This window comes from Oncorhynchus keta, chromosome 9 (genome assembly GCF_023373465.1).
Source record: "Oncorhynchus keta strain PuntledgeMale-10-30-2019 chromosome 9, Oket_V2, whole genome shotgun sequence".
Classification (NCBI taxonomy): domain Eukaryota; kingdom Metazoa; phylum Chordata; class Actinopteri; order Salmoniformes; family Salmonidae; genus Oncorhynchus; species Oncorhynchus keta.
Window position 1 is genome coordinate 43519948 of NC_068429.1, and position 21593 is coordinate 43541540.

The 21593-nt window shown below is 40.9% G+C and overlaps 1 protein-coding gene across 2 annotated transcripts in view; it reads left to right on the forward strand.

Moving 5' to 3' along the window:
• LOC118387897 (integrin alpha-2) overlaps positions 1-21593 on the forward strand; it is a 39850-nt gene that overhangs the window by 14096 nt on the left and 4161 nt on the right. For both annotated transcript variants that reach the window (XM_052525945.1, XM_052525944.1), the window contains exons 3-24: positions 2822-2931; positions 6722-6813; positions 7189-7303; positions 7837-7964; positions 8218-8366; positions 9161-9311; positions 9569-9734; positions 9882-9955; positions 10142-10280; positions 10541-10686; positions 12765-12908; positions 13222-13425; positions 13949-14079; positions 14791-14954; positions 15193-15341; positions 16807-16917; positions 18497-18582; positions 19377-19518; positions 19622-19714; positions 19808-19884; positions 19994-20180; positions 20337-20447. In XM_052525945.1, the coding sequence (XP_052381905.1) occupies positions 6733-6813; positions 7189-7303; positions 7837-7964; positions 8218-8366; positions 9161-9311; positions 9569-9734; positions 9882-9955; positions 10142-10280; positions 10541-10686; positions 12765-12908; positions 13222-13425; positions 13949-14079; positions 14791-14954; positions 15193-15341; positions 16807-16917; positions 18497-18582; positions 19377-19518; positions 19622-19714; positions 19808-19884; positions 19994-20180; positions 20337-20447 (2748 nt within the window). In that variant the 5' untranslated portion in view covers positions 2822-2931; positions 6722-6732. The remainder of the gene's footprint in view (positions 1-2821; positions 2932-6721; positions 6814-7188; positions 7304-7836; positions 7965-8217; positions 8367-9160; positions 9312-9568; positions 9735-9881; positions 9956-10141; positions 10281-10540; positions 10687-12764; positions 12909-13221; positions 13426-13948; positions 14080-14790; positions 14955-15192; positions 15342-16806; positions 16918-18496; positions 18583-19376; positions 19519-19621; positions 19715-19807; positions 19885-19993; positions 20181-20336; positions 20448-21593) is intronic.

Here is a 21593-nt window from a genome sequence, read left to right on the forward strand (position 1 = left end):
ACTATTATGGCAAAATGAGGATGTTTAAAACCACTGGAACAGTGCTTGCCCCGACACGCAGTGAGGGCTTAGGCTCTAACACAAAGTCAGTAGGAGCGTCTGGGAGTTTTGGGATATTCGGAGACACCACAACGAAACACGAATGCCAACCGTTGGCAAACGTGTACCAAGTTCATATATGGAACTGAAATGTTTCTTCAGCTGTAACCAGTGAAATACATGCTAATATCTGTAGAAACTAGCATGGTCGAGGAAGTGCTGTTAGCTGACAAGCCTATTCTCCTGCATACTACTGATACCAGAGGTCATGCTTTGAGCTTCTATTCTGTCTTTATTCGGTTTAATATCACACCAACACACTGTGTCCTGGCCAAAAAAAGATATACAGTCATGACTGAAATTATAGGCACCCTTGATAAATATGAGCCAAAAAAAAGACTGTATAAAACAAACAATACAAATACTGAGCGATATTGTACACTCAAAACAATGGAGAGACAAACATAGAGAACGCGCGTGTAAAATCCGTTTGTCATCCGTCACCATGGGAATACGCATAGAACTCCCAAATTTAAAAGAGACAAATGGTTGTTGACAGACCATGTGTAAAAAAATAAAATACACCGCTTACTGCCATTATGGCCGAAATGAGGACGTTTAAAACCACTGGCACGGTGGTAAACTTCCCTGGTAGCGGACCGAAGTGTATCTTGCTCCGACGCGCAGTGAGAAAGATCATTTAGGAGGCAAAGAAAAGGCCAAGGGCCATCTCTAAATCTCCCATTAGAAGCCACCTTCAGGCCAATAGGCTATTTGGAAGGGTTGCCATTTTAAAAAAAAGCCTTTATTGAAAGCAACCAACAAATGTAAATGTTTGAAGTTTGCTAAACGGCATTGGCACTTGGATTTGTACCGGGTGCTATGGTCCGATGAGACGAAAACAGAGCTCTTTACCCATGCACACCAGTGGTGGGTTGGGCCTCAAATGAAGGATGCATATGCAGAAAAGAACCTCGTACCTACTGTGGATCTTTGATGTTATGGGCCTATTTTGCTTCAACTGGTCCTGGGGTCCTTGTTAAGGTCGACGACATCATGAAATATACCGAGTACCAGGACATTCATCTGGTTGCCGCTGCCAGGAGGCTGAAACTTGGCTGCAAGTGGTTCTTCCAGCACACATCGAAATCTTTAAAAAAAAAAGGTTAATTGACCACAAAATCAACATTTTGTAATTGCCATCTCTGTCTCCGGACTTGAACCTCATTGAAAACCTGTGGTTTGAATTGAAGAGGGCAGTGCATAAGCGCAGAGGATATCAAGGATCTGGAAAGATTCTGCATGGAGGAATCAAAGTGCAATTATCCTCGTGTGCACAAAGTATTGAAAACAGGGTTGTATTTTTAGATCTTTTTTTTTTTATTACTCGTTTAATCAAATATTTACATTTGAAATGTTTTTGTGTAAAAAATGTGTAAAAAAAAAATTCATTCATGCTGTTTAAGCAGCTTCTTCATATACCACACCTGTCAGGTGGTTTGATTATTTTGGCATAGGAGAAATGCTCACTAACATGGAAGAAAACAAAGTTGGGCACAAAATTTGAGATAAAAAAGCTATTTGTGCGTATGGAACATTTCTGGGATCTTTTATTTCAGCTGATGGGATCAACACTTTACATGATGTGTCTATATTTTTGTTTTGTATAAATTGACTGGCTGGGTTGTGATAAATCTAACGGAACTGTTAACAGGCATTACACATGGAATGTGGGGATTGTGGTGCTATAACTATCAACCAATCAGCATCCAGGATCCAAACAACCCGTTTTTATAAAGCTCAGTAATTGTACTATATATTTTATACTGCCTTTTTTTGCTCTCCTTTATCAAGGGTACCGATAATTTCGGTCATGACTGAAGATTCAAAGCCAGCAGAATAAGAAATAGTTTACTTATCAGCTGCTGAGTGGTCTCTCTGTTCACACTGTAGTTGGTGGCAGGTAGCCTATTGGTTAGTGCGTTGGGCCTGTAACTGAAAGGTTGCTAGATCGAATCCCTGAGCTGACATGGTAAAAATCTATTGTTCTGCCCCTGAACAAGGCAGTTAACCCACTGTTCCTAGGCTATCATTGTAAATAAGAATTTGTTCTTAACTGACTTAACCTAATTAAAACAAAGAAAAGTAGTCTAGCAAGGTGGGGCTTTCCTCAGTGATGTGTAACGGAGTGGGCTTGGTGTGTGTGTGTGGTCATCAAGAAAGGATAATGAGTGTAACTTGTTTCTAGTGTGGTAGGCTGGTCTGACGTCACGCTGTGTAATATAGTGGCCGTGTGTGTCCTGACTGATTGACTCACATGGCAGTAACACCATGGATCCTGAGCCACCAAAAGTACTGGCACTGGTCATTATGGCTCTCTCATTCTCATGCAACAGGCAGAGTCTGAAAACATCCTTTCACTGTTAAATGTCACTGTCCTTTGCCCTTCAGGGTTAAGGTGTTTATTACACTTTCCCCCCTAAGGTTAACTGTTAATGATGACCTTGGTAGAGTATGTGTTTACCTTCCACATCTGTAGATAATGAAAAACTCTGTAACTGCCATTGTCTTGTTGTGAATGTATGTACTGCATCCAAATATGAAGTACAAGGACAGTAACATCAGTCTATTCCCTAACAATGGTATGAGCTACCAACAATTGTGTGTAATTTAGACATACATGCCATTGTAATTATTATGTAATCAGTATGCAAATTTCTGTCTGTCTGTCTGCCTGCCTGCCTGCTTGTCTGTATGCATGTGTGTGTGTGTGTTCCCCCAGGTTGCTGGTTGGTTCTCCCTGGAGTGGATACAACCAGGACAGGAAAGGAGACATCTACAAGTGTGAGATCAGAGGGTCCAGTTCAGGCTGCCAGAGACTCAACCTGCAGAGTAAGACATACTTCATACTCTTCATATTGTATATACTTTATACTCAACCTGCAGAGTAAGACATAGTTCATACTCTTCATATTGTATATACTTTATACTCAACCTGCAGAGTAAGACATAGTTCATACTCTTCATATTGTATATACTTTATACTCAACCTGCAGAGTAAGACATAGTTCATACTCTTCATATTGTATATACTTTATACTCAACCTGCAGAGTAAGACATTCTTTATATTTTATATACTTTATACTCAACCTGCAGAGTAAGACATAGTTCATACTCTTCATATTGTATATACTTTATACTCAACCTGCAGAGTAAGACATACTTCATACTCTTCATATTGTATATACTTTATACTCAACCTGCAGAGTAAGACATTCTTTATATTTTATATACTTTATACTCAACCTGCAGAGTAAGACATTCTTTATATTTTATATGTTCTTTATACTCAACCTGCAGAGTAAGACATAGTTCATACTCTTCATATTGTATATACTTTATACTCAACCTGCAGAGTAAGACATAGTTCATACTCTTCATATTGTATATACTTTATACTCAACCTGCAGAGTAAGACATTCTTTATATTTTATATACTTTATACTCAACCTGCAGAGTAAGACATTCTTTATATTTTATATACTTTATACTCAACCTGCAGAGTAAGACATAGTTCATACTCTTCATATTGTATATACTTTATACTCAACCTGCAGAGTAAGACATAGTTCATACTCTTCATATTGTATATACTTTATACTCAACCTGCAGAGTAAGACATACTTCATACTCTTCATATTGTATATACTTTATACTCAACCTGGAGAGTAAGACATTCTTTATATTTTATATACTTTATACTCAACCTGCAGAGTAAGACATAGTTCATACTCTTCATATTGTATATACTTTATACTCAACCTGCAGAGTAAGACATGCTTTATATTTTATATACTTTATACTCAACCTGCAGAGTAAGACATAGTTCATACTCTTCATATTGTATATACTTTATACTCAACCTGCAGAGTAAGACATTCTTTATATTTTATATACTTTATACTCAACCTGCAGAGTAAGACATAGTTCATACTCTTCATATTGTATATACTTTATACTCAACCTGCAGAGTAAGACATAGTTCATACTCTTCATATTGTATATACTTTATACTCAACCTGCAGAGTAAGACATAGTTCATACTCTTCATATTGTATATACTTTATACTCAACCTGCAGAGTAAGACATAGTTCATACTCTTCATATTGTATATACTTTATACTCAACCTGCAGAGTAAGACATAGTTCATACTCTTCATATTGTATATACTTTATACTCAACCTGCAGAGTAAGACATAGTTCATATTGTATATACTTTATACTCAACCTGCAGAGTAAGACATTCTTTATATTTTATATACTTTATACTCAACCTGCAGAGTAAGACACAGTTCATATTGTATATACTTTATACTCAACCTGCAGAGTAAGACATTCTTTATATTTTATATACTTTATACTCAACCTGCAGAGTAAGACATTCTTTATATTTTATATACTTTATACTCAACCTGCAGAGTAAGACATAGTTCATACTCTTCATATTGTATATACTTTATACTCAACCTGCAGAGTAAGACATAGTTCATACTCTTCATATTGTATATACTTTATACTCAACCTGCAGAGTAAGACATAGTTCATACTCTTCATATTGTATATACTTTATACTCAACCTGCAGAGTAAGACATAGTTCATATTGTATATACTTTATACTCAACCTGCAGAGTAAGACATTCTTTAGATTTTATATACTTTATACTCAACCTGCAGAGTAAGACATTCTTTATATTTTATATACTTTATACTCAACCTGCAGAGTAAGACATAGTTCATACTCTTCATATTGTATATACTTTATACTCAACCTGCAGAGTAAGACATAGTTCATACTCTTCATATTGTATATACTTTATACTCAACCTGCAGAGTAAGACATAGTTCATACTCTTCATATTGTATATACTTTATACTCAACCTGCAGAGTAAGACATAGTTCATATTGTATATACTTTATACTCAACCTGCAGAGTAAGACATTCTTTATATTTTATATACTTTATACTCAACCTGCAGAGTAAGACACAGTTCATATTGTATATACTTTATACTCAACCTGCAGAGTAAGACATTCTTTATATTTTATATACTTTATACTCAACCTGCAGAGTAAGACATTCTTTATATTTTATATACTTTATACTCAACCTGCAGAGTAAGACATAGTTCATACTCTTCATATTGTATATACTTTATACTCAACCTGCAGAGTAAGACATAGTTCATACTCTTCATATTGTATATACTTTATACTCAACCTGCAGAGTAAGACATAGTTCATACTCTTCATATTGTATATACTTTATACTCAACCTGCAGAGTAAGACATAGTTCATATTGTATATACTTTATACTCAACCTGCAGAGTAAGACATTCTTTAGATTTTATATACTTTATACTCAACCTGCAGAGTAAGACATAGTTCATATTGTATATACTTTATACTCAACCTGCAGAGTAAGACATTCTTTATATTTTATATACTTTATACTCAACCTGCAGAGTAAGACATAGTTCATACTCTTCATATTGTATATACTTTATACTCAACCTGCAGAGTAAGACATAGTTCATATTGTATATACTTTATACTCAACCTGCAGAGTAAGACATTCTTTATATTTTATATACTTTATACTCATCCTGCAGAGTAAGACATTCTTTATATTTTATATACTTTATACTCAACCTGCAGAGTAAGACATAGTTCATACTCTTCATATTGTATATACTTTATACTCAACCTGCAGAGTAAGACATAGTTCATACTCTTCATATTGTATATACTTTATACTCAACCTGCGGAGTAATACATTCTTCAAATTGTATATACTTTAAACTCAACCTGCAGAGTAAGACATACTTCATACTCTTCATATTGCATATACTTTATACTCAACCTGCAGAGTAAGACATACTTCATACTCTTCATATTGTATATACTTTATACTCAACCTGCAGAGTAAGACATACTTCGTACTCTTAATACATACATTATACTCAACCTAGAGAGTAAGACATACTTCGTACTCTTAATACATACATTATACTCAACCTAGAGAGTAAGACATACTTCGTACTCTTAATACATACTTTATACTCAACCTGCAGAGTAAGACACACTTCGTACTCTTAATTCATACTTTATACTCAACCTAGAGAGTAAGACACACTTCGTACTCTTCCTACATACTTCATACTCAACCTACAGAGTAAGGCATACTTCATACATACTTCATTCCATAAAGTGTTGGCAAGGGAGCAGAAACAGGCTAGCGCCCAGGCTAGCGCCCAGGCTAGCGCCCAGGCTTGCGCCCAGGCTTGCGCCCAGGCTTGCGCCCAGGCTAGCTATTCCTTCTCCCCTTCTGTATCTCTATAAACTCCTTCCCTTTTTTAGCAGTCGCTGTATCGCCTAGCATTAGCTTGTGTTTCCCCACATTATTCCATTTAAATCCCATTTGAACCCGGTCAAATCAGTCTGTCAGTCAGAGCGATGGCCACTGTGGTTCGAAAAGGAACCGTGTTTCTTCGGAGTGTTGCAAGATCTCATTGTGTGTTTTCATGAATGATGAGCACTGTAATTGCACCATGAGAATGTATTCGTTACCGAATACAAGGACACTGTAACAATGTGTTTTCTCTCTCCTGTACTTCAGACTCAGTCAGCATGTCAACAGTGAAGAACATCAATGTCAACATGAGTCTGGGGCTAACCCTCACCCACACAGCTACAGAAGACAAGTTCATGGTAAACCTGTTTTTATACACCACTACATCTGTATAGAACTTCTAGCTATCCTAACCCTAATCCTCACCCGCACAGCCACACAAGATACATCCATGGTTAACAGGTTTGGAATCATTGCGTCTGATTCTTTACAGCCACACAAGATAGATTCATGGTTAACACGTTTGGAATGATTACATTTGATTCTTTACAGCCACACAAGATAGATTCATCATGATCAACAGCTTTAACATCACTGCAGCTGGAGAGTTCATATAAGATCTTATCAGTCAATCAATCCCACATGTTTAGGGACTTGGGATTGATAGCCTGAATGTAGTGTTGTTTTGGATGTATTTACCTTATATCTTGCGTGTCGTCTTGTTCTCCTGGTAGACATGTGGACCTCTGTGGGCTCAGAAGTGTGGCAGCCAGTATTATTACCCAGGGATCTGTGCAGAAGTGAACCCTCTCTTCAACCCCCTGTCTTCGTTCTCACCTGCCCTTCAAAGTAAGAGTCCTTCATCATTTGAAATATCCTGAGCCTACGAGTTATGTATTGTTTTCACCATTGATTAAAAGTATAAATTAAAGCTCGAGTCCTCATTTGAAACAATAACAAAGCGCCCCCCCCCCCCCGTTGTGCTAAAAAGCTAAGGGGTGGGACTAGAGAAAGGTAACCACTCTCAACTTTCTAGAAAGAGCGGCGGATGTACATTTGCCACCACATTTTGAGGCTATGTATTGTTCATTTGCATTTATGTTGTTCACAAGTGTACACATTGCCGTGAAACAAGCTTATATTTTGTGTTCTGATAGGGTACCAAAAAGTTGAACTAAGCTCATGAGGCATTTCTAAGTTCTATTCTTCAAGAACCAATGTGTACACACAGCTGTAGAAAAATGGATGTGGCAACGAAGGATTCTAGCTTTCAGTCCTACTGTAATGTCATATTTAACGCCCCTTTGTGGTTGGAGTTATGAATGATTACCATGGAAAATGCACGTGTTGACATGAACTCAATTCTTATCTTGTCTTTCCAGCTTGTGGGGGTCCAATGGATATTGCTATTATTGTGGATGGATCCAACAGTATATATCCCTGGCCACCAGTTGTGGCTTTCCTCAAGAAACTGTTGGAGAATTTAGATATTGGACCGGATAATACTCAGGTAAGTGTGCTCACAGTTATATCAATGTATATCATTTGCCACTTGTCGAGGTTATTGACAATGCATCTTTTAAAGGCAATGCCCCCCCCCATCCGCAGAGATCTCATTCATGGTAAACACTGTATATATCAGCTCAGTCGGAGATCGCCTTTAAAAGCTGCATTGTGGACCACCCGCAGTCGGATTGAATCTTGGCCCGAGTAAATGATCTATCCCTGTCTGTTTTTTGTTGACTTTATGTTCATGTTTTCAGGCAAGTATTATACAGTACGGGGTTGAGCCAGTCGTTGAATTCCATCTGAACGCCTACAAAACCAAAGACTCGATCATTGCGGCTGCAGCGAACATTCTACAGAGGGAAGGCCTGGAGACAAACACCTTCCGCGCCATTGAATTTGCTCGGTGTGTCTCGCTCTACAACACTTTCTATTCTTGCAGTGTCAACATAGTCTAAATCCTGCACCCCAAATGGCACCCTATACCCTACGTAGTGCACTACTTTTGGCCAGAAATAGTACACTATGTGGGTGCCATTAGGGAGGCAAGCCTGAGGTATTTCCTCCTGTTCTCTGCTAGTCAATGGGTCCTTAGGATCACTCTTTTGTTGCGGCAAATGTTCCTGTACAGCAGGAAATGCAAACTTGTAGACTATTCAAGGTTTACAAAGGCTTCTAAAGTTTGTAATTTCCACTTTAAAATGTCAAACTTTCCACTTTAAAATGTCAGATCAAGCCCTACAATTTAAAAAAAAATTAGAATTCACATTTTCTGTTGCTGCAGGATTATTCGCTGTAGAAAAGTGGCTCAAATTAAGATCCTTACATCCCAATGATGCAGACGATTACACTGATGAAAGCAACAATCATTCCACAATATTAAAGCTGATCCACCCACAAAAACTTCTTCTTTTTTTTAAAATACAAAAATATCCTACATCTGTAAGTGATCGTGACCCTCATGCAATTTAAATATATATATCCTGACTCTATTGACTCAACATATTTATAACAAATAACAACAGGATCAGAATCTCTCTGTACCCCCCCAAATTGGGTTAGAATTGAGCACTTGAATGGAATACAACACAATGAAATGTGTTCCGAACAAACGTTTTAGAAGCTTTTTCTTTACATTTGGGTATTGAATTGGGTTGGAGTATGTTGAGATGGGACACTTTTTTTGACCTCGTGTCTCAGACAGAACGCGTTCCTGCCCGGGAACGGGGCTCGACCCGGAGCCAGCAAAGTGATGGTGGTGGTGACGGACGGAGAGTCTCACGACAAGAACCTCCGAGACGACGTCATCAGGAAGTGTGAGAGTGAGAAGATCACCCGCTTTGGTATTGCTGTGAGTAAATATCACACCTATTTGGTTGATCCTTTATTTATCCAGGTGAGTCTCTCGTTGACATGAAATCTCTTTAGCAAAAGACACCTGGATATACAGTACGTACAGTGTTGAGTGTGAGGTATTAACATTTACAGTTTGAGACCTTTGATACCCTTATAAATTGGCATTACTATTATTACGGTATATCAATCTTCCCTTTCATTCTAATATCAATGATTTTAAAACTAATTATTTATTATGTCTGTTTTTTCTAGGTCCTTGGGTATTACATAAGGAATGACATTGACACTAAGAACCTGATTGCGGAGATCAAGTCAATCGCCAGCACCCCGACAGATAGGTATTTCTTCAACGTATCAGCTGAGGAGGCTCTGCTCGAGATCGCTGGATCTCTGGGAGACCGCATCTTCAACATCGAGGGTAAAGTTGTGTTCTAAAGCAACGCTGAATTTGTAGCGCGGTCCATTCGAACAAGAATGAGTTACCATTTACAAAACCAGAAATAGTAGCACGGCCACTTTATTGCACTTAACCGAACCTGTCCGTTGTGTTTTCTGTGGGGGTTAGGTACTGGGAAAGGTGGTGACTTTCAGATGGAGATGTCCCAAGTGGGATTCAGTGCCCACCAAACCAAGAAGCAGGTATGGGATACAAACCCCCAACTCTTACTTTAAATCAGTTAGTCTATTTGGTAGCATTTTATTTCACGGGTGTCTTACGTAACACATTCGTAACACATTCGCAACACATTCGTAACACATTCGTAAGCAGTACCTGAACATTTCTTAGTGCGTTTTTAACAGGTACTCTTCTTGCTCTCATTACAGAACATGATTATGCTGGGTGCAGTGGGGGCCTATGGCTGGAGTGGTACTGTGGTTCACTACACCACCCAGAAATCGGACATCTTCCCCAAGACGGCCTTTGAGAGAATCCTGGAGGACAGAAACCACAGCTCACTATTAGGTAAGTGAGCTTGCAATCATCTTCGAGTCAATATTGTCTCCTTTCTCTTCATTTGATGTTGTGCTATTGTATTATGAGTTAATCAACACCAAGCCATTCTAAGGCCTCTTGCTTTTCCAACAATTTCTAACTTCCTTTGAATGTGTATTGAAGCTCAAACAATAGATATCTTTATTTACAGTGTGACTGGCAGTAAGACTACTAGCGCTGGACATTGTTACACGTTTGTCCATAATATCCCATTTGGCTGTTCTGCACAGGCTACTCTGTGACAACGCTGAATGATGGCAGCACAGAGTACTATGTGGCTGGCGCTCCTCGGTCCAACCACACTGGACAGGTCATAGTGTACATCATCAACGGCAAGGGACAACCCACCGTCATCGACTCCCAGAGAGGAGACCAGGTAAGGCTCTCTGATTAAAATGGAAGAGAAGAGCGGTTGACAATGGTGACAGTTCTGTAAGTCGCTTTGGATGAGTGTTTGCTAAATGAACCATATTGAAAAGAAGAGCACGTCAATTGGTGTGTTGTCAGATGTTATGTCTCTCTACTATCTCTATCTATCATACAGTATATATCTCTCTCTCTATCATATAGTATATATCTCTCTCTCTCTATCATACAGTATATATCTCTCTCTCTATCATATAGTATATATCTCTCTCTCTCTATCATACAGTATATATCTCTCTCTCTATCATACAGTATATATCTCTCTCTCTCTATCTCTACTATCTCTATCTATCATACAGTATATCTCTCTCTCTCTCTACTATCTCTATCTATCATACAGTATATATCTCTCTCTCTCTACTATCTCTATCTGTCATACAGTATATATATCTCTCTCTCTCTCTATCTCTCTCTACTATCTCTATCTATCATACAGTATATATATCTCTCTCTCTCTCGCTCTCTACTATCTCTATCTATCATACAGTATATCTCTCTCTCTCTCTCTCTACTATCTCTATCTATCATACAGTACATATCTCTCTCTCTGCTATCTCTATCTATCATACAGTATATATATCTCTCTCTCTACTATCTCTATCTATCATACAGTATATATCTCTCTCTCTCTCTACTATCTCTATCTATCTTACAGTATATATCTCTCTCTCTCTCTCTACTATCTCTATCTATCATACAGTATATATCTCTCTCTCTCTCTCTATTATCTCTATCTATCATACAGTATATATCTCTCTCTCTACTATCTCTATCTATCATACAGTATATATCTCTCTCTCTCTCTACATATATCATACAGTATATATCTCTCTCTCTACTATCTCTATCTATCATACAGTATATCTCTCTCTCTCTCTCTCTACTATCTCTATCTATCATACAGTATATCTCTCTCTCGCTATCATACAGTATATATCTCTCTCTCTCTCTACATCTATCATACAGTATATATCTCTCTCTACTATCTCTATCTATCATACAGTATATATATATCTCTCTCTCTCTCTCTCTACTATCTCTATCTATCATACAGTATATCTCTCTCTCTCTACTATCTCTATCTATCATACAGTATATATATCTCTCTCTACTATCATACAGTATATATCTATATATATAGATATATATCTCTCTCTCTCTCTCTACTATCTCTATCTATCATACAGTATATCTCTCTCTATCTATCATACAGTATATATATCTCTCTCTACTATCATACAGTATCTCTCTCTCTCTCTCTACTATCTCTATCTATCATACAGTATATCTCTCTCTACTATCATACAGTATATATCTCTCTCTCTCTCTCTCCAATGATCTATCATACAGTATATATCTCTCTCTCTCTACTATCTCTATCTATCATACAGTATGATCTATCTATCACAGTATATATCTCTCTCTCTCTCTCCTATCTCTATCTATCTACAGTATCTATCATACAGTATATATCTCTCTCTCTCTCTCTACTATCTCTATCTATCATACAGTATATATCTCTATCTATCATACAGTATATCTCTCTCTCTCTCTCTCTCTCTCTACTATCTCTATCTATCATACAGTATATATCTCTCTCTCTCTCTATCTATCATACAGTATATATCTCTCTCTACTATCTCTATCTATCATACAGTATATAGCTCTCTATCTCTCTCTCAGTATATATATCTCTCTCTCTCTACTATCTCTATCTATCATACAGTATATATCTCTCTCTCTCTCTATCTATCAATATCTATATCTCTATCTATAATACAGTATATATCTCTCTCTCTCTATCTCTATCTATCTATCTATCATACAGTATATATCTCTCTCTCTCTACTATCTCTATCTATCATACAGTATATCTCTCTCTCTCTCTCTCTCCAATGATCTATCATATCTGACTTGTCCGATTTGTTCCCATCTGCATCGTAAACGTTGTTATCCTTTGTTTCTGCTCATTGATTCAAAATATATGTTCCTCTTAATAGTTTGCTGTATGCGCTTTTGATTCTGTAGATAGGCTCCTACTACGGCAGCGTACTCTGTCCTCTGGATGTGGATAAAGATGGTGTGTCTGATCTACTACTGGTTGGAGCTCCCATGTTCATGAACGAACAGCAGAAGGAGATTGGGAAAGTCCATCTCCTCTCCTTCACAAAGGTAAGCCACACATCTTATTTTTGTTCACCTTTATTTAAGCAGGTAGGCCAGTTGAGAACAAGTTCTCATGTACAACTGCGACCTGGCCAAGATAAAGCAAAGCAGTGCGACACAAACAACAACACAGAGTTACACATGTTTATATGTTTATATTTTTGAGTGCAGACCCACCACTGTACATTTCATCTAATGGTTTAATTTTCGGTGTGTACACACGGCATTCTCTGAGCACATTGGTTTCAAGATCTTTTGAAAGTCACGCCTTCCTAAAGTACACGAATATTCATGGTTTGTTTTCCATTGGTGCTTCTAGGGCATCCTAAGTGTTCAGGGGTTCCTGAAGGGTCCGTCCCCAGTGGAGAACGCTCGTTTTGGGATGTCTATCTCAGCGGTGCCTGACCTCAACATGGATGGCTACAGTGATGTGGTGGTGGGAGCCCCACTGGAAGACAACAATAAAGGTGTAATCTATGTCTTCAACGGGGACAAGAAGAGACTCAGGACACAGTATTCCCAGGTAGCTGCGGGTTGAGGATTGTGCTCAGTGCATTCACTCAACGCAACCTTATCCCAGCTCTTGTCACTCGCTAGCACAGGGGTCGGCAAACTACGGGCCGGGAGCCCATTCAATCCGGCCCACGGGAGGTTTTAATAAAAAAATAACTTTCATGGTGGGGGGTGGGGTGGTATTTTGGGTTGAAAAAGGCCACACTTGAACGTCTAAAACGACATAGAAAGTATATAAAAATGATAATAGATCTATATATTTTTAATAACTGACATTTTTCTGGCCTGCAATTTTTTTTAAAATCTGTGCGGCCTCCTTTTGAGTTTCTAAATCTCGACGTGGCCTTCGAGCCAAGACATTTTCCCACTCCTGCCCCACCGCCATGTCACAACTGAACCTGTTGTGTCTACATATAATTTATCTGACGCTTTGGGATTCACTAGAAGTGTTTCTCAATCTGATGGAATCCAGCCAACGTGAGCATCTGATGTGGGATCAAGGGTAAAATCGTGTTTTATCTTGTTCATTTCAGAAAATCCTGGGCTCCAAGCTGGACCCTGCGTTGCGGTACTTCGGGAGGTCCATGGACGCCAGCTCTGACTTAAACGATGACACCATACCAGATGTCTCAGTGGGGGCTTATGGAATGGTGGTACAGCTCTGGTGAGACTCGCTCACTCGTTTCTTTCTCTTTTTTGTATTTTTTATATATTTTCTCTTAACCCTGCTCTTTCGGGAAACAACTAAATCATTTGGTTTCCCTCAAATCACACGCGTCTCACAAGTTATCTACTCGAGTTACAGTGTTTACTTTAGACTTGATATCAGCACATTGGCAGCTGTTCTTCGCAGCTGAACAACTTATTTTGGTTTACAATAACTCCAAACCCGAAGAAATGAAATTTACAGTAGGCTCTGAGAGAAGCATCTTATACTTACTGTATCTCCTCAAGTTTCAGTTGTCTGAGAGAGATGTGCCGCCTCATGGAAAGCCTTCTCTTACATAACTGTGGGAAAGCATTTAGTCTTGTCACCTCCTCCCACTCCATCTAGAGAGCAAAACAGCTGCGTGGATTTGGTTTAAAGAGATTGGATTATGCCGACCATTCCCATCTGGATCTGACACGGCTGCTAACCACTTCCATGTAGTTGCTGATGTCACTTATACAATCAATACATCAATCAATCAATCAATCAGTCAACCAATGAGCCAATCAGTTAATCAACACATTAACCAATCTGAAGTTGACTCATGACTCATGAAGTTGCCTTGTGATTGAAGCATCTCTCAGTAGATGTAGTCATATTCATAAACATAAAAGAGCCAGTTAGCTTGATATATGATTATGACTCACTGATTATGACCTCTCCCAGGTCTCGGGGTATGGCCGTGGTGACAGCGAGGGCAACCTTCAACCCTGACACGGTCAGCATCCTGAGTAAGACGTGCAGGGTCAGTGGGAGGCTGGTGTCCTGCTTCAACACCTCAGTCTGTTTCAGCGCCACCTTCAGGCCCAAGATACCTGTAGGACCTGTGGGTAAGCCCTGCTTCTTTTCGTCTCTGTCTCTGTCTCTGTCTCTGTCTCTCTCTGTCTCTCTCTCTCTCTCTCTCTCTCTCTCTCTCTCTCTCTCTCTCTCTCTGTCTCTCTCTCTCTCTCTCTCTCTCTCTCTCTCTCTCTCTCTCTGTCTCTGTCTCTGTCTCTGTCTCTGTCTCTGTCTCTGTGTTAGTATCTCCCTCTAATTGTGTGTTGTTGCCTGTGCTACTTCTCACCTCAGCTATCAGATACAACCTGACCCTGGATGCTGAGCTCCAGTCGTCTCGTGTCACCTCCAGAGGTCAGTTCAGGAACTCAGAGAGAGTCCTGCAGAAAGACATCCGGGTTTCCACCGGGGAGGTCTGTGAGACACTAGAAGTCTTTGTCCAGGTAAAGAAAGATAATATGAAAAGGTTTGATGCTGATTTGCTGAATGAGGTGTGTCTGTTTTCTCTCCTTTGTCAGGCCTTGTTGAATTACTGTGTTCATTTATAATGGAGGAAACATCCTTTTAGCAAACTCTTAAAACTCTCTTTCAGGAACATTACCAAGATGAATGTTTACTTGTATGTACAGTACCAGTCAAACATTTGGACACAGTTTTTCTTTAGTTTTACTATTTTCTATATTGTATAATAATAGGGAATACATCTATATTATTAAATAGCATATGGACTCATGTAGTAATCAAAAAAGTGTTAAACAAATCAAAATATATTCTAGATTTTAGATTCTTCGAAGTAGCCACCCTTTGCCTTGATGACAGCTTTGCACACTCTTGGCATTCTCTTAACCAGCTTCACCTGGAATGCTTTTCCAACAGTCTTGAAGGAGTTCCCACATATGCTGAGCACTTGTTGGCTGCTTTTCCTTCACTCTGCGGTCCAACTCATCCCAAACCATCTCAATCGGGTTGAGGTTGGGTGATTGTGGAGGCCCGGTCATCTGATGCAGCACTCCATCACTCTCCTGCGTGGACAAATAGCCCTTACACAGCCTGGAGGTGTGTTGGAACATTGTCCTGTTGAAAAACAAATGATAGTCTCACAAAGCGCCAACCAAATGGGATGGTGTATCGTTGCCGAATGCTGTGGTAGCCATGCTGGTTAAGTGTGCCTTGAATTCTAAATAAATCACTGATGATTTATGATGATGGACTGTCGTTTCTCTTTGCATATTTGAGCTGTTCTTGCCATAATATGGACTTGGTCTTTTACCAAATAGGGCTATCTTCTGTATACCACCCCTACCTTGTCACAACGCAACTGATTGGCTCAAAGGAAATTAATTCCACAAATGAACTTTTAACAAGGCACAATTGTTAATTGAAATGCATTCCAGGTGACTACCTCATGACGCTGGTTGAGAGAATGCCAAGAGTGTGCAAAGCTGTCATCAAGACAAAAAGGGTGGCTATTTTGAAGCATCTCAAATATGAAATATATTTTGATTTGTTTAACACTTCTTTGGTTACTATATGATTCCATATGTGTTATTTCATAGTTTTGATGTCTACACTATTATTCTACAATGTATAAAATAGTAAAAGTAAAGAAAAACCCTGGAATGAGTAGGTGTGTCCAAACTTTTGGCTGGCACTGTATGTATGTATGTATGTATGTATGTATGTATGTATGTATGTATGTATGTATGTATGTATGTATGTATGTATGTATGTATGATGAAAAAAAAACTATGCCCACTACTTTTCTGTATTATCTTGTGGTTTTCTTTTGGATACTTATACAATTCCAATAAGTTCATTGAGTTCTGACACCGCTGATGAGAAGTAGCTTTGTAGTCAAATGAATGAAACTAATACATAAACTCCTATATTTTGCTTCCTGTCTGACAGGAGGCCCCTGACTTTGTGAGCTCAATCGGTCTGCGTGTGGACATCACTCTGCAGGACCCAGACTCCAGTCCTGTTCTGGATGTTCTCAGTCCCACTGCCTGGGAGTTCTTTGTGAGTTACCACTCAATTAAAATAGCAATAATATGGGATGTACATTAAATATATGTTGATGTTGCAATTGCTTGCAGTTGTTAGTAGGAATGAAAATATTGTAGTTTTAGACTATTACAGTAGGTAGCGTTATGGTTGTGGAGGAGGCTATGGTTAGGGTTGCACCCGTATGTGGACATGAAACTAGGGGTTAGAGCTACGGTTGTGGTTAGGGTTAGGGTTGAACTGGACGTGGACATGAAGCTGGGATTAGGTTTTGGGTTGTGGTTGAGTGTTAGGGTGGACGTGGGATGTGGACATGAAGCCAGAGTTAGTGTTACAGTTGTGGTTGAGGCTAGGTTTGGGGTTGAACTGGGATACGGCTCCTCCACAGTTCCCAATACAACAGAATGCTGAGGCTAAACACCTACCACTGCAACTGGATCCTGGACTTCCTGACAGGCCGCCCCCAGGCGGTAAGGGTAGGTAGCAAAACCTCCGCCGCGCTGATCCTCAACACACGGGCCCCTCAGGGGTGCGTGCTCAGTCCCCCCCTGTACTCCCTGTTCACTCATCATTAAGTTTGCAGATGACACAACAGTGATCCTGATCACCGACAACGACGAGACAGCCCATAGGGAGGAAGTCAGAGACCTGGCCGTGTGGTGCCAGGAGAACAACCTCTCCCTCAGTGTGATCAAGACAAAGAAGATGATTGTGGACTACAGGAAAAGGAGGACCGAGCACGCCCCCATTCTCATCAGCGGGGCTGTACTGTAGCAGGTTGAGAGCTTCGAGTTCCTTGGCGTCCACATCACAGGAGACTGAAAGGATTTGGCAATGGTCCTCAGATCTTCAAAATGTTCTACAGCTGCATCAGAGAGCATCCTGATGGGTTGCATCACTGCCTGGTATGGCAACTTCTCTGCCTCCGACCGCAAGGCGCTACAGAGGGTAGTGCATGCGGACCAGTACATCACCGGGGCCAAGCTTCCTGCCATCCAGGACTTCTGTACCAGGTGGTGTCAAAAGAAGGCCCTAAAAATTGTCAAAGACTCCAGCCACTCTAGTCATAGACTGTTCTCTCTGCTACCGCACGGCAAGCGGAACCAAGTCTAGGTCCAAGAGGCTTCTAAACAGCTTCTACCCCCAAACCATAAGACTCCAGAACACCTATTCAAATGGCTACCCTGACTATTTGCGTTGCCCCCCTCTTCTACGCTGCTGCTACTCTCTGATCTTATCTATGCGTAGTCACTTTAATAACTCTACCTACATGTACATTTTACCTCAATTACCCTGGACTAACCGGTGCCCTGGACTAACCGGTGCCCTGGACTAACCGGTGCCCTGGACTAACCCACATATTGAGTCTGTACTGGTACCCCCTGTATAAAGCCTCGCTATTGTTTTCTTACTGCTGCTCTGTAATTATTTGCTACTTTTATTTGTTACTTGTTTTTTAGGTATTTTCTTAAAACTGCATTGTTGGTTAAGGGCTTGTAAGAAAGCCTTTCACTGTAAGGTACACCTGTTGTATTCGGCGCATGTAATATCTAATATCTAATTTGATTTTATGTCGTGTGAACTCTTACAACAGATCCCATTCTCCAAAGACTGTGGCTCTGACGATGTGTGTTTGAGTGACCTGCTCTTGAAGTTGAAGAAAGGAGAGATGATTCCCAGGTGAAATCTGACACTCTCACAACCTAGCCTAGTAAAACCAGGCTGAACACCGGGCTCAATGTTGAGCACAGCATTCAGTCTGGTTAAACCAGGCTACTCTCAACCTACACTCTTCCTCCAAGAGCTCAGGAATAACAGACATGTCTCGTATTATTAGACAAGTATTCCCATATGTTTTTCTATGGGAACAGACAAATAAGTCCTGTTCTGTTGGTCTGGTTTAGTGGGAATACACTTCCTCTGTAAGTTGAATGGCACAGACCGGGATTCAAGCAAACCCCAATGTGCCGACATTGCACTGCACTTGACTTTCAGAAGCAATTTCCTTGACTTTCACAGAGACGGCATTTGCAGTAAAAACACTACAGATGCGGCTCAAACATAACTAACCTTTAACAGTCAAATGCAGTGTGATTTGTTTGAATACCAGCCGTTATATGACAGACAGACAGACAGACAGACAGACAGACAGACAGACAGACAGACAGACAGACAGACAGGGTCGTTATGACACACAGTAGACGTACAGACACAAACGCACAGACAGCACCTCTTAAAGTGAGTGGTAAGGTCGTAAACCTTGGCCAGTCAGAAGGACATATGTTATTTTCACTGCTCCAGTTAATGGTGACACCATATATGGCCCCATGAGATCTGTTCATGGATTCCCCATCAAACTGTGGTGTCTTCATTCTACAGCATTTCATTTCCCCCATGCACATACAGGTAGAATTATACATTCATTCTGACCCCCTCCGTATTGTTCTGAGTAAAACGAGTGTTGTGTTTTGCAGCTCGTCTAGGATGCTGGTCAGCTTCAAGGACAAGAGGCTCTCCTTCACTGTGTCTGTGACCAACAAGAAGGAGAATGCGTACAACACCCAAGTCACGGCCACGTACTCCAAAAACCTCTTCTACGCCTCCATCAGTCCTCCAGTATGCATCAGCATCTTTGCTTTGTACACACACGCATGCCCTAGAGGAGGGCTATTTTGATATTTATCAGTAAGCATTTACCTAACGTTGTGTTTCATTTCAGAGTGATGGAACAGAGGTGAAGTGCACCTCCACCAAGGAGTCTCTTACCCTCTCATGCCAGGTGGGGTACCCAGCTTTAAGGCAGAACCAAGAGGTAAGACCTGATGACAAACGACAACACAGCCGTCGCGTGTGTAGGTCTGTCGGCCGGGGTTGCCGTTCCTAAACAATACACTGTTCCCCACAGGTGACATTTGGAATCAACTTTGACTTCAACCTGAATCAACTGCAGACCGAAGCCGACGTGAGCTTTGAAGCTCTAAGGTAGCACTTGTTTGCTCGTTCGTGTACCAACCACAGTTGATCATATAGTGTTCTCTGTTAGGACTCTGGGTCTTCTTCTGTTGCACGTGCTTACTTCTCCTCTCTACAGTGACAGCACAGAGGCGAACCCGTCAGACAACCAAGCCTCTATCTCCGTCCCTGTCCACTATGACTCAGAGATCTCCCTCTCCAGGGAAGCCAATCTCAACTTCTATGTTGTTGACATGGACAATGAAGCGAAGACCGCAGTTAATACCTTCAATGACATCGGTCCGGAGTTCAAATTCTCTCTGAAGGTGAGATATCATGCGCACACATCTACACGGTCCTTTTAGTACTTTACAATGTACACTGGTTTGCCAGTCTGTGGTAAAATACTTCCTTTCCCCTTGTGGTAGAAATGGTAAGAGAAGTATGACGTGTCAATTAGAAGTGTCTTCTCTTCTGTTTAGGTCTCTACAGGGAACTTCCCAGTCAGTCTGGCCTACCTCACAGTCTCACTGCCCAGTGCTACAGCAAGAGGGAACCCATTGCTGTATGTGACAGGAGTCAAAACGGAACCTGTGGGTATAAATAACCAGTCAACCTGCCTTGTCTCCAAATAACTAGCTTTGGCAGAGTTTTGTGCCCCTCGTAATTCTGTGTCAATAGTCTTTGCTGCCAGGTCCCATGCCAGTGTTGTTTTGGAATACAGCTGGGTTGTGCTCAGGAGAGAGAAAACAGAGGGAAACAGATTAAGCGCAACGCAGGGCTCTATTTAATCCACAATGTTCCCACGGTCGGACACTGCATTCCTGTTCCCGGGGTCGGACACTGCATTCCTGTTCCCGCGGTCGGACACTGCATTCCCGTTCCCGCGGTCGGACACTGCATTCCCTTTCCCGCGGTCGGACACTGCATTCCCTTTCCCACGGTCGGACACTGCATTCCCTTTCCCACGGTCGGACACTGCATTCCCTTTCCCACGGTCGGACACTGCATTCCCTTTCCCACGGTCGGACACTGCATTCCCTTTCCCACGATCGGACACCGCATTCCCTTTCCCACGGTCGGACACTGCATTCCCTTTCCCACGATCGGACACCGCATTCCCTTTCCCACGGTCGGACACTGCATTCCCTTTCCCACGGTCGGACACTGCATTCCCTTTCCCACGGTCGGACACTGCATTCCCTTTCCCACGGTCGGACACTGCATTCCCTTTCCCACGGTCGGACACCGCATTCCCTTTCCCACGGTCGGACACCGCATTCCCTTTCCCACGGTCGGACACCGCATTCCCTTTCCCACGATCGGACACCGCATTCCCTTTCCCACGGTCGGACACCGCATTCCCTTTCCCACGGTCGGACACTGCATTCCCAGTGAACGGTGCATATTTCAGCTCAATCGGAAATGACCTTTACATTTGAACGTGTATCTTCCGCAATACTTCAGTGTGTCACGAAGTGGCTCTATAAACAAGTAACAATGGTGTGTGTAGTCCGTAGCGTTGCGTGCTTACATGCAATAATGAGGGGTGTTGAATGGTGCCAAAGCAAACAAACAAACAAAACAGCCACAAAAATGCCACGACCAAAATCTAATAGTGTGTCTGCGTGGAGAATGTCCCATTTCGCTGACGACCCTCTGCACCCCGGCATCCTATCAAGATCAAAGAGAGAGAATTTGGCAGACAGAGTGGGAGGGTCGTCGCAAGTGAAACGGAT